Here is a 14,298-nt window from a genome sequence, read left to right on the forward strand (position 1 = left end):
GTCCAAACGTATATATACGCTTTTTCAACATCTGAAAGTATGTAAAAAATGTAGATATTTTTTTACATTTGAAAACGTGTAAAAAAAACTTTTATCTACATTTTTTTTGTTATATTTGAAAATATGTAAAAAAAAGTAGATCTACTTTTGTAGCAATACGAATTTGAACGTCAATCTGTTTGGACCGTTTAAGGGTTAATGAGCTATCTCATTTTCAAATAATTTAATACATCCTACTCTTGTTAGGTGAGAAGCAACTGGCTTAATGGAGAGAAGATAAGAGAATATGGGTCTTCAATTTAATCTTCTCTTGTATCACCAATGTGAGGTGGGCAATGAGGTCACTACATCGCTGTGCCATGGGTTTGTTTATATTTTAATAAATGTATCATAAAAAAAATAGAAAATCTGTCTTATATTTAAAAAAATTACATAGAACAATAACAAAACTAGAAATACAAAACCCTTAAACTGTCCAAACATAGATCTTCGTTCACTCGTGTGGCGCTCCGAACGTAGATTTACGTTTTTTTTTTTTTTACTTGCTTTCAAATGGAGAAAATCAAGGTTGGAACGCTACGTGCGTAAACACAGATCTATGTTTGGACAGTTGAAGGGATAATAATAGTAACAATATTCACAAAAGTGCTAAATATGTAATTATATAAAAAATGCAAATACAGTGGACCCCCGCATAACGATCACCTCCGAATGTGACCAATTATGTAAGTGTATTTATGTAAGTGCGTTTGTACGTGTATGTTTGGGGGTCTGAAATGGACTAATCTACTTCACAATATTCCTTATGGGAACAAATTCGGTCAGTACTGGCACCTGAACATACTTCTGGAGTGAAAAAAATATCGTTAACCGGGGGTCCACTGTATAATGATCACCAATAGTTTATACATGTACAGCCATACCCTGCCCTACATCATTAATTGGTTCCAAGAGCTGTGACGTAATCCGGTTTTTGATATAAACTGGATGTAATGCCTTAAAATGATGAAAAACACAGTAAAATTAGCATAAATAACTCACAAAAGAATATGACTATTCCTAAACCTTAGAAAACACTAAAACCATATTTTAGTTATATTTTTTTAGAGAATAATGAACACTGTTAAAAAAATTATGTTATTTACCTTGTGATTTGCTCTTAAAAATGCCTTAAGTATGCCAAGAAACATCTTACAATTAGTATTAGTGTAAACAACACGTTCTGAACCATATTTAACTTCCATCGTAACCACATTATGCTAAGAATCACTAGCACTATCCTTCTTAGGACCCATGGCTAACATAGACACAGTTAAGTAATAAACACAAAAATAACAGCAAAAGGCAAAACAAGCACATGATTGCAGAATGGCAAAAATGCATATGGCATCATCCTTGTTTTGAATGAGAACCAGCACCAACGCCACCACGAACATTTGTTTACAATTTTTCGATGTAAAAACTTTATTGTACATGTAAACATTTTTTCTCCATGGGGAAGTGGAACAGAATTCTTCCTCCGTAAGCCATGCGTGTCGGAGGCGACTAAAATGCCGGGAGCAAGGGGCTAGTAACCCCTTCTTCTGTATATATTACTAAATTTAAAAGGAGAAACTTTCGTTTTTCCTTTTGGGCCGCCCCACCTCAGTGTTATACGGCTGGTATGTTGAAAGAAGAAAGAAGTAAACATTTTTATATTTTTAATGTGTTTTTATTGTATTTTCTATTATCTTTTAATGTTAATTTTTGTTTTATTTATTTTAAATATATTTTTAAGGAAAATTTATTTATTTCACGTCCTTTTATTATGACGTAGGTGATGTTGGTGAGTGATGTAAAGTCGGACATATGACATTCGCTGAACTAAAATTTACTCTAGAAAACTGGCGTAAAGGTGAATTTGATGTAAGCCGAAATGACTAAAGCGGGGTATGACTGTACGTATTTGGAATTTACTAGTGGTGTGCATGTAATACTGTATATAAAACAATCACTACAAGCATATAACTTTAATAATATTTACTTTCATAGTAAATTTTAGCTTCCATTCAAGTTTACAATAACAATATTGTCATGAAACTTTAAGAAAGTATACCTTAAACGAATGGAAGAGAGCAAAATGCGTTCTTCTCTGACGGGTACGAGAAATAATGTTTTGGGGTATCTTTGATTTGCTCTCAGTGTTTCCTTCTCTTCTGTAACGATAATCCTGAAAAGAATATAGCACACTGAAAAATAAGATTGAGATATCTAAGCAGTATTGAGAAAAGTAATTTGCTAATTATTATAGACGAGGATAAACTTAAAACCCATTAAGGTTATAGAGTGTTTGGGGAAACATAACCAGGTTTAATTTTGAGGAGGGAAGCTGTAATACCTTGGGCATTTCAAGGACTTCAAATATCGACAGCTACGCTGAGTAATGGACAAAAAATGAAAATTAAGGATATTTGAAGTGACAATTTTTTTTTCAGCCTCCCTTCCACACTAAGCATTTTAATTTTCAGATGAAAGAGCTCCAGGTTAGTGACATTTCTTTAAAATAAAAAGAGAGTATGAAACTAGACAGCTTGTAAATGCTACCTGTGGGGTGTCCATACGAGTGAAGGCAGCTGGAGGCAGGTACAATGGTGCTGGTTGGTTCAACCAATCAGCTTTCTCCATCCCTCTTGGAACAAGCTGGTCATAAACACACATTAGTGGCTGCCCTTCTTCCATGCTAACCAAGGGAACGTACTGAAAGTCACACAGACCTGGAACACCATACAATTTATGAAACTCAGTCAACAGTTCCTGGTTTGCCAATACTTTAAAAACCCTTATTCATGATTTTATTGTCATACATTACATCAAACCAGGTTGAGAATATTTCAAATTAATTATCTCTCGAACATTTCTGGCAATGCACCTTTAACTGATGAAATTAAAAAAAATAAAGACAAAATGCATTCACAATATAAGATTTAAGTTTAAATACAGCATAACAATACGTACAGTGGTCCCTCATTTATCGTCGTTAATCTGTTCCTGGAAGTGTGACGATTATCGAAATAGATGATTTTCGAATCAATTTTCCCCATAAGAAATAATGTAAGTACAATTAATCCGTTTCTGACACCCAGAAGTATTAAAACAAAAAAATTTTTTACATGAAATATAGATGTAGTACATAAACAATACAATGGGACATGATGAATGAAACATTAACAGCATAACACTTGCCTTTATTGGCGATTCTTCTTAGTGTATGGAAGACTGGAGGAGGAGAGACATTGGATTAGTTACTCTTTGGAAGGGGAATCCCTTTCCATCAACACCTCAGGTACCAAGTCCTTTCCTGGGGTTACTTCTCTTCTCTGTTTCTTAACGCCACTAGGACCAGCTTGAGAGTCACTGGAGTCCTGTCTCGCAAAAAACTGTCCACAGAGCTCTGTTTCTGGCGTCTCTTAAAACTTCCCTAAAATGGGCCAAGACTCTGTCACTGTACAAGTTGCTGATATGGCTTGCAACATCCTTCTCAGGGTGAGGTTTCTCCATAAATCTTTCCATCCTACCCCACATTTCAAAAATCTCCTTAATTTCTGAAGGAGGCACCTTCTTCGATCTCTCTTCCTCCTCCTCTGCAGCAAGATTCTGAGTCTGTTGCTCTTCCTGCTGAAGCTCTTGTAGCTCCTCAGTGGTTAGCTCTTCATTGTCGTCCTCCACCAACTCTTCCACATCCTCCAAACTCACATCCAACCCCATGGAACTCCCCAATGCCACAATAAAGTTCACAACTGACATAGGCTCATCAGGGGCAGCCACAAACCCTTCAAAAGCCCTCTTGTGGACACAATCTGGCCACAATTTTCTCCAAGCAGAGTTCAAAGTCCTGGTAGTCACTCCCTCCCAAGCCTTACCTACAAGGCTTATGCAATGGAGGATACTGAAGTGTTCTTTCCAAAAATCTGTTAGGGTCAAGCGAGTGTCCAAGGTCACATTAAAGCACGTTTGAGTTTTTTAAAGTTTGAAATGACCTGCTGGTCCATGGGCTGGAAGAGAGGAGTGGTATTCGGGGGCAAGAACTTTACTGTGATGAACCCAAACTCCTTCAGAATTAGGTCATCCAAGTTTGGAGGATGAGCAGGTGCATTCTCCATTACTAGGAGGCACTTGAGATCCAATTTCTTTTCCAGGAGGTAATTCTTCACACTCGAGCTAAACATTTCATTGAACCACTCAACGAAAATTTCCCTCATGACCCATGCCTTATTATTAGATCTCCAAAACACACACAATTTACTCTTCATAACATTGTTTTTCCTGAACACTCTGGGATTTTCAGAATGGTACACTAGTAACGGCTTTACTTTGAAATCCCCACTAGCATTAGCACAGAACATGAGCATCAGCTTGTCTTTCATAGGCTTGTGTCCTGGCAGTACCTTTTCCTCCTGAGTAATGTAGGTCCTCTTTGGCATTTTCTTCCAAAAGAGGCCTGTTTCGTCCCAACTGAACACTTGTTCAGGTTTCAGTCCTTCAGCCTCTATGTACTCCTTGAATTCCTGCACAAATTTTTCAGCCACTTTTTGGTCCTAACTGGCAGCCTCACCATGCCTTATCACACTGTGTATGCCAGTACGGTTCTTAAATCTCTCAAACCAGCCTTTGCTGGCCTTCAATTCACAAATATCAGTACTCGTTGCAGGCAATTTCCTTACCAGATCGTAATGCAACTGCCTAGCCTTTTCACAAATAATCGACATCATAAGACTATCTCCTGCTAATTGTTTCTCATTTATCCACACCAATAATAACTTCTCAACATCTTCAAGTACAGTGGACCCCCGGTTAACGATATTTTTTCACTCCAGAAGTATGTTCAGGTGCCAGTACTGACCGAATTTGTTCCCATAAGGAATATTGTGAAGTAGATTAGTCCATTTCAGACCCCCAAACATACACGTACAAACGCACTTACATAATTACACTTACATAATTGGTCGCATTCGGAGGTAATCGTTATGCAGGGGTCCACTGTACTGGTGATCTCATTTTTGTCAGCATATTTACCCCCTTTGCAACAACAGCTTCCTTGATTTCCTTTTTCTTGGCCACGATGGAAGATATGGTTGTACGGGATTTGTTATACATCCTGGCCAGTTCACCCACACGTATGCCACTTTCATATTGTTCAATGATGTTTTTCTTAAATTCAATCGTATTTCTCACCTTCTTTACCAAAGGCTTGGCACTAGAAGCTTTCTTTGGAGCCATGGTAGCTTATTTAGCACTTGCAAGCACTAAAATGAATGGAATATTATGAAATATTTCATATGAACAACTGAGGGGACCGTCGCTCACTGGTAAACAATGGCACACTGGCTGGGAAGGGAGGCCGAGGCAGCTCAGAGCCATGAGTACGCATCCAGGATGAACGACGATTAGCGAGTCAACCGATCATTTGCGAGCCAATGTTTGGATGAAATAACATGACGATTTCCGAAAAGGACGACTATCGAGCCAGACAATTATCGAGGGACCACTGTACTATGAATATAATCAAGGTAAATGTTTTTAATCAGCATACTACAACACAAGAACTCAAAAGGAGCACTATATACAAAACTCAAGAGGGTCACCAAATAGAACGTAAAGAACACATAAAAGACCTAGGAATAACTATGTCAGCGGACCTTTCTTTTAAAGACCATAACAAGACAAAGATCACGACAGCCAGGAAGATGGCTGAGTGGGTATTGAGAACTTTCAAAACAAGGGAAACAATGCCGATGGTGACACTCTTCAAATCGCTAGTGCTCCCTCACTTAGAATATTGCTCAGTGCTGACAACCCCATTCAGGGCAGGAGAAATATCGGAGCTGGAACAAATACAGAGATCGTTTATGGCTCACATTGAGCCAGTAAAGCACCTAAACTATTGGGAACGCCTGCAAGTCTTGAACATGTACTCATTGGAGCGGAGGAGAGAGAGGTACATGATAATACATACCTGGAAGGTACTCGAGGGCTTGGTCCCAAATCTGCACACTGCCATAACAACATACTGGAGTGAGAGATATGGGAGGAAGTGTAAAATAAACCCAGTGAGGAGCAGGGGTGCGGTGGGGACAATAAGGGAACACTGTATCAACATCCGGGGTCCCAGACTTTTCAACATCTCACCAGAAGATATCAGAAACACTGCTGGAACAAGTGTTGAAGCCTTCAAGAGGAAACTAGACAAGTATCTTCACCAGGTGCCAGATCAACCAGGCTGTGATGGATATGTGGGGCAGCAGGCCTCCAGCAGCAACAGTCTGGTTGACCAGGCGAGTACCAGACGAGCCTGGCCCATGGCCGGGCTCAGAGAGTAGATATACTCTCGATATTCTTCAAAGGTATATCAAAGGTACCATAAATGAAAACAAGTCATCATATATAGTTTAGATACAGCACTGCCCTTTGCCTCAACTAAAGTAAATGGATATTCTGTTTTGTCTAAAACAATAATAACAAGAATACCTACTTGACTGTTTCTCAGCAACAGTACTGTACTAGTTAATGATTTAAATATGACCTAATCATTATGCAATATAATTTACATAACCTAGTTTTATTTCAGTTATTAATCTGAAATTACTAGGAACAGGTCAAATTTCTACAAATCTTTGTGTCAAACAAAAAAAATTAATTTCATGACCAAAGGACCAAAGGACCCAATGGAAATAAGTCACTCTGTGTGACTTTTTTGGGTTATCCTAGGTTCCCTACACATATGCTGCTATGTATGATAATCTATGTAACTGTATTTATGTATACCTGAATAAACTTACTTACTAATCACAGAATTGGAGGAGCACGAATCCATGGGAAGCAAACCCCATCCATTCTGTGATTTTTTTTTCAATTGTGTTGTGATTTTGTGAGTCAAATGACCAAATCTGAACCAAACCAAAAACAGGATATTGCAAATTCTATAACACTGATTAAAATAGGACACAGAGATACAGTAATTAACTCACTATTAAATTTATATGTAGTATGGACAACCCCAATCAAGTCTGTTTTGATGCTTGTTGACTCCTCCCTTCTCTTTGCAGCCATTTCCTCTGACACATCCAAGGGGTCACCTGCAAATAACAAACTAATAAGCAACAATGTACTTTTAAAAACAGTAATGAAAAATCCTAGCCAAGAGAGAGAGAGAGAAAGTAAACAGTAAATAATGAACCCATTAATTCTGAAGAAGAAGCAGAAACTGTCTTGACCTGGCTATGGCTCCTGGTCAAGATAAGCATTGAAGATATTAACCCTTAAACGGTCCAAACAGATCGACGTTCAAATTTGTATTGCTAAAAAAGTAGATCCAGTTTTTTTTACTTATTTTCAAATATAAAAAAAAATGTAGATAAAAGTTTTTTTTACACGTTTTCAAATGTAAAACAAAAAAGATGATCTACATTTTTTTACATACTTTCAGATGTTGAAAAAACGTATATATACGTTTGGACCATTTAAAATGAGGTTATAATTTTGTTGCTAATCCCATGATCAGCAGAAATGAGTGGGCGGCATGTATGTAAATACTGACAATGTGATGTTATAAGCAATGTAATGTGAGTTATGTCAAAAGTTAAAAGAATGGACACTATTGAGCTGATCCAGAGCTGGATTAAGATTTTGTAGGCCCCTGGGCTGCAGGTGCTATGAGGCCTCCAGTGATATTTTCAAAAGGAAAAAAATGTTAGACTTTTTTTGTTTGTTTTTTTTCAACAAGTTGGTCGTCTCCCACCGAGGCAGGGTGACCCAAAAAAGAAAGAAAATCCCCAAAAAAGAAAATACTTTCATCATCATTCAACACTTTCACCACACTCACACATTATCACTGTTTTTGCAGAGGTGCTCAGAATACAACAGTTTAGAAGCATATACATATACACAACATATCCCTCCAAACTACCAATATTAAATTTATTTTATTAATACAGTATTACAATACAGTGGACCCCCGCATAACGATCACCTCTGAATGCGACCAATTATGTAAGTGTATTTATGTAAGTGCGTTTGTACGTGTATGTTTGGGGGTCTGAAATGGACTAATCTACTTCACAATATTCCTTATGGGAACAAATTCGGTCAGTACTGGCACCTGAACATACTTCTGGAGTGAAAAAATATCGTTAACCGGGGGTCCACTGTACTATGAATATAATCAAGGTAAATGTTTTCAGTTAGGATACTACAACACATTTGTTTTGCATAATTTCTTGGAAACAAGTTAGACGCCCTCCAGCTAGCAGAGGTCCTCGGGCTGCAGCTCCTAAAACCCATGTCTTAACCCAGCTCTGAGCTGATCAAAATCTGAGGTGAACAGATATGTTTAGAAGATGAAATATGTAAAAGTGTCAGCTGAAAAAGTGCAGTTAACCTTGAATTTAATGGACTATTTGGCAGAGAGAAGCAATGGCCAGTAATGACAACTGTGGATAGAGATGAAATTGTTTTGCCATGATTAATCAATAATGGACATTTCTGCAACCAATGAGATTTGTCCACTGTTTATAAATCCATCAACCTAGTGGATTTTGTTTCAGTATTTCTGAAGGTCATTAAACAGAGGTCTGATAAAATGAAGTCCATTAAATTGAGGTCTATTAAATCAAGGTTTAATATATCTAAGAGAGATTTAGTTATTCAAAAGACCAGAAGTGCTGCATGATAAACAGAGAAGGACAATGTGAGAGCATGTGTGATGTACATAAACTCTGATTTGTACATCTATGTATATCATGAGTTTACACAGTACTATATTACAAATGTGACTGCCAATGAATGAGAAATAGCCTAAATGAAAGAACTTTTCACTAGATCAAGTCTTAGTGGTGAATACAACTACTAGTATGATAATCTTTTCACAAACAACCCACACTTCTGAGAGGAAACCCTTTATATTTCAGTCTATACTGGACCTTTATAAAGTGACTTGATAATGAATGGATCTAAACACTGACAAATTTTCTCCTGTAAAATCAGCAATTTTCCCACTAGTGTTGCATAAAAAAGTATGTTTGTGAGGAGAAATCAAGAAATATAAAAATACCTTATTACACTTAAATTTTAACTAACCATCAACTTTCTGTTCTACAATTTTTTTCTTCTTCCTCTTTCGTACAACTCGCAACAGCAGAGCAGTGGAGTTATGCCGCTCACTACATGTAGGTTTGCAGTACACGTCGTTTGGACGAAAACGCAGTTCCATTCTACGATTATCCTCGCAATACACCTAGTACATAGGTGTCAAAGAGAACTTGAATGATGACTCATGAAATCATGACACAACTGCAAATAAACCACAGGACGGATGGGGATTGAACTTGCGGCAAATGGCTTACCTGCTGTCCTGCAGTTTTACAACTCACTTGCCATGAGTTCAATCACCACCTGTACCATGATTTGTTTAATTTGAATGATCAATGAAGAAACAGTACAATAGATAAGCAATATTTTTTAATTATCTTTGATTTCACACTAAACATTATATAATACAGTACTAGAAATTAAAAAACAAACTATTTAAACTTTATAAAATGTGAAGAGTAGTATTGCAAAATATGTGGATTATTATTATAATAAAAAAGAAGTGCTAAGCCACAAGGGCTATACAGCACTGCAGGGCAGGAAGGAAGCGAGGGCATCAGGTGGCAAAAGGGAGATGGATGATTACTAGGTTATGGAGAACAGTGGGGCAGTGGATAGTGAAGGGGTAGAGGGTAGCAAGAGATTGAGGTAGAGAGGGCTGAGGGGAGTGCGGAAGGTATCATCATCAGAGTTTGTGGAGCAAATCGGTCGTTGTAAAGAAGTCAATGAGAGAGTCAGGATTAAAGGAGGGTCCATCAGCAAGAAGGGAAGATAAAGAAAGAGTAGTAGAGCAGAGACGACGTTGGAGGTAAATTCTGCGTGCTCATGGATAGAGAGGGCAGTCTAACAGAACGTGGCTAACCGATACTGGAACCTGACACTTCTCACATTGAGGAACAGGATGCCTCTCCATGAGATACCCATGAGTAAGAGGAGTGTGGTCAATGCGAAGACGGGAGAGAGTAGTCTCCCAACCTCGACACTGGTGACAAGAAGACGGCCAGTAACCTATACTCGGTTTAATAGACTGAAGTTTGTTACCGAGCAGAGTAGACCAACATTGTTGCCAACGGGTGTGAAGGTGGGTAGCTATTGCAGCAAAATAGTCTATAAATGGAGCACCTCTATATGAAACTGGTAGGTCATGTACTTCTGAACACGCAGCAGTGTCTGCCTGTTCATTTCCCTGTACGTCAACATGACCAGGGACCCAACAAAAAACAATATCTTTTTGCTTGGTAGAGATGCGGCGTAGCCAAAGTTGGATACGGAGGACTAAGGGGTGAGGTGTATCAAATTTCTGTATAGCCCGTAAAGCACTAAGGGAGCCTGAGACAACCACAAATGATGACACAGGCATAGATGCAATACAGATAAGTGCTGCAAGAATGGCATACAATTCAGCAGTAAAAATGCTAGCCGAAGATAGTAAATGCCCTCGTACGACGCTGTCCGGAAACACTGCTGTGAATCCTACGCCCTCAGAAGACTTAGAGCCATCTGTGTACACTGCAATGGCATGAGAATGAGAGTGGAAGTGGTCAAGAAAAAGAGAGCGGGAAGCCACCGTAGGCAGTTGGGCTTTCGAGCAAGGGAGTGAGAAAGAACAGACTCGAACAGCTGGAACTTCTCAGGGGGGTAGGGAAAAGTGAGATGCTACATGAACATAGAAAGGTGGTAATTGAAGAGAAGACAAGAGCGAAAGTAGGTGAAGAGAGAAGGGACGGAACAAACAGGAGCGGCGAACAAATAAAGAATGTCTACTAATATCGGTGACCATTGTATAAATGGAAGGATTGCGGAGATCATGAGAGCGTATATAATAGTGAAGGCAATGGGCATCACGGCGATCGGACAAGGATGAAACATTCGCTTCTGCATATAGGCTCTCAACAGGGAAAGAGCGAAAAGCACCAAGGCATAAACATAATCCTTGGTGATGGATGGGGTTAAGGCTAGAGAGAGTAGCAGGAGAGGCTGCTGAATAGATCTGGTCACCATAATCGAGTTTCGATAAAATGAGGGTGGAATGTAGGCGAAGGAGAGTTCAACAATCAGCTCCCCATGAAAGATGAGCAAGGGTTTTAAGAAGGTTCAGCCGGCTGTGACAAGTTTCCTTCAGAGAGGTAATGTGAGGTTTCCAGGTTAACCTACGGTCAAAGAGAAGGCCTAGAAACCTGACTGTATCACGTTCAGGGATACGGGAGCCATAGAGGTACAAAGGATGATCGGAGATGACAGAGCGTCTAGTGAAAGTAATTTGGTGAGTTTTGGTACTGGAAAATTGAAACCCATGTGTGGTGGCCCAATTGGAAACACGGTCGACCGCATGCTGGAGAGAAACTATAATGAGGTGACAGTCAGCGCTTGCACAAGCAATAGCGAAGTCATCAACATAGAGTGATGACCAAATATTGGATGGAAGACTAGAGGCCAAATCATTTATAGCAAGAAGAAAAAGTGTTGTGCTCAGAACACATTCCTGGGGGACACCTTCAGCTTGGATAGAGTCCTGGGAGAGCACATTATTAACCTGAACACCGAAATGTCTGTCAGTTAAAAAGTTCTTAAGGAAGGATTGTAGATTGCCTCGGAGGCCTAAGGAGTGGGCTTGGGTCAAAATATTATACCTCCAAGTTGTGTCATATGCCTTCTCAAGGTCAAAAAATATGGCAACAACTGAGTGGTTATTCACAAAGGCATTACGAACGTACGTATCCAAGCGTAGTAAGGGGTCTATGGTAGAACGGCCCTTACGAAAGCCATATTGACAAGTGGAGAGACTGTTGTGTGTCTCTAAATACCACATTAAACGTCTATTTACCAGATGTTCCATCACTTTGCAAACTACACTGGTAAGAGCAATGGGACGAAAGTGGGAGGCTTCATGTCCCGTAGTACCTGGTTTGAGGAAAGGGAGAACAATGGCAGATTTCCACAGCTTTGGAAGAACTCCTTGTGACCAAATAAGATTGAAAAATCATAAGAGGACTACAAGGGCTGACTGATGTAAATGTTGTAGCATACGAATATGAATGTTGTCGGGCCCAGCTGCCAATGATCGGCAAGCTGAGAGTGTTGCCTCCATTTCTTGAAGTGTAAAAGGCACATTATACTGTTCTTCTCTGAGAGAAGAAAAGTCCAAGGGTGCTAACTCTCTGGCAGACTTTGAGGAAAGAAACGAGGGGCATAGATGGAGACCCAGAGAAATACGGACCAGATGATTGCCAATTTCAATGGCAACATCTAGAGGTTTGCTATATCAACACCGGCAACCCGCAGAACAGGAGCTGGGTCAGGAGAATATTTACCACTCAGTTTCCGTACTTTTTTCCAGACTGCACTCATAGAGGAAGCAGAGGTGATGGTGGAAACATAAGCTAGCCAGCAAGTGCGTTTAGCGTCACAGATGACACGGCAAGCGATCGCACGCTTCTGCTTAAAAATCAAGAAGTCTCTCAGTGGTTCTATTGTACCGGTACCTGCCCCACACAGCGCATTTCAAACGTACTGCATGAGCATAAGCAGGAGACCACCAAGGCACGCATTTCTGAGAATGCCTGTCCAAGGTTTGGGGTACAGAATGAGAAGCTGCGGTTAAAAGTGAGGATGAGAAGAGGTGTAAAAGCTCATCAATGGAGGATGAAGAAGGAACCTCACTAAAAGCAGTTAGTTGTGAGTAAAGGTCCCAATTTGCTTGATCAAATTGCCAGCATGGGTTACGAAGAGGTGGTGAATATGAAGGGGAAGTAAGAATGATTGGAAAATGATCGCTGTCATGTAAATCCGGGAGAACAGACCAGGTGAAGTCTAGTGCAGTGGAGGAAGAGCAGATTGAGAGATTGATACAAGAGAGAGTATGAGTACGAGGATCAAAATGGGTGTGAGTACCTGTATTAAAAACATGGAGGGGGTGGGAAGCAAGGAAAGCCTCTAACTGAATGCCATGGGAATCACAGTGAGACCCCCCCAGAGGAAATGATAAGCATTAAAATCGCCAAGTAACAGAAGTGGTGGTGGTAGTGACGAAACAAGAAAGGCAATATCCGGGATAGATAATGCCCGAGAAGGAGAGAGATACAAAGAACAGAGTGCATACCACCTATGCAAGTGGATATGGGTTGCTGTGTAATGCAGCGAAGTACGAACAAATAGCTGATGGCACGGAATATCAGTGCGTAGAAGAAGGGCACTTTTATTAAAGGTCCCATCAGGAAAAGGATCTGAAGAACACAATAAATTATAGCCTGAGATGGGATAGATAACAGCAGAGTGTAATTTTGGTTCTTGTAAGGAAACACCAACAGGGGAAAACTGGGAGAGCAACATCTGAATCTCACGCCGATTACCCCTGAGGCAGCGTATATTCTACTGTAAATAGGCCATGATTGGCAAAGATAAAGATACCAGAAATCCGCAGGTAAGGGTACCTACGGACTAGAGGGGTTAGAAAAGTCCACATGCGGTGGCAGCGGAAAACGTTCAAGCAGCGAAGGAACGGTGCACTGCGAAGAAAGGAGTTGCGCAGATGGAGGAGAGGAAAGAGAAGGAACAGAGGGTGGATCAGTGTCCATTGATGGTTTGGTCTCTGCAATATATTCAGAGATTGCTTCAAGTGTTTCGGAATTCAAAGACGTCGTATGGGAGACAATACTGGAGATGGAAGGAAGAGGATAAGTAAAGATTAGAACTGTAATGGGCTGTACCAAGGTAGGGGGGGCAAAAGGGTGGAGAGAACTGGAGGAGGAGTATGGGAGGGGACAGAAGAGGCAGAAACCTGGGAGGTGGCAGAAGAGGAAGAAACTTGGGAGGGGACAGGGGAGGAAGGCACAGTACGAGGAGGAGGGTGAACCTCCACACTTGTCACAAAGCCAGTGAGAGGGGAAGAACCAGGAACAAAGACCGGGAAGGTACAATGAGGAGGTGGAAGAAGGGAAGGAGGGGTTAAAGGAGATTTTTTGGACTTCTGAGAAGTAGAGGGACGATTGGGAGGAGGAGGAGTACAAGGTCTTATCGATACCGGGGTTTGGGAGGGAGAACACGAAGAAGTGAGAACAGACTGAGGTGTTGAAGTAGGGATGTCTGAGCCCAGGACAGCAAAAGAATTAGATACAGGATTGACTATGGGAGGGGTAACCACAGAGGAGGCTGCAGAAGATGGGACCCCAGAAGTGG

General features: G+C 40.3%; 1 protein-coding gene across 2 annotated transcripts in view; it reads right to left on the bottom strand.

Moving 5' to 3' along the window:
• The window catches only part of l(2)37Cd (general transcription factor IIIC subunit l(2)37Cd), a 51,992-nt gene that overhangs the window by 29,659 nt on the left and 8,035 nt on the right, over positions 1 to 14,298 (bottom strand). For both annotated transcript variants that reach the window (XR_011394376.1, XM_053799452.2), the window contains exons 3-6: positions 9,112 to 9,268; positions 7,005 to 7,112; positions 2,584 to 2,753; positions 2,096 to 2,209 (exon numbers count right to left, since the gene is read on the bottom strand). Coding sequence is in view for 1 of the 2 variants with exons in the window: in XM_053799452.2 (XP_053655427.2) it covers positions 2,096 to 2,209; positions 2,584 to 2,753; positions 7,005 to 7,112; positions 9,112 to 9,268 (549 nt within the window). In the remaining variant the exon portion in view is untranslated. The remainder of the gene's footprint in view (positions 1 to 2,095; positions 2,210 to 2,583; positions 2,754 to 7,004; positions 7,113 to 9,111; positions 9,269 to 14,298) is intronic.

Source organism: Cherax quadricarinatus, chromosome 84 (genome assembly GCF_038502225.1).
Source record: "Cherax quadricarinatus isolate ZL_2023a chromosome 84, ASM3850222v1, whole genome shotgun sequence".
Lineage (NCBI taxonomy): Eukaryota > Metazoa > Arthropoda > Malacostraca > Decapoda > Parastacidae > Cherax > Cherax quadricarinatus.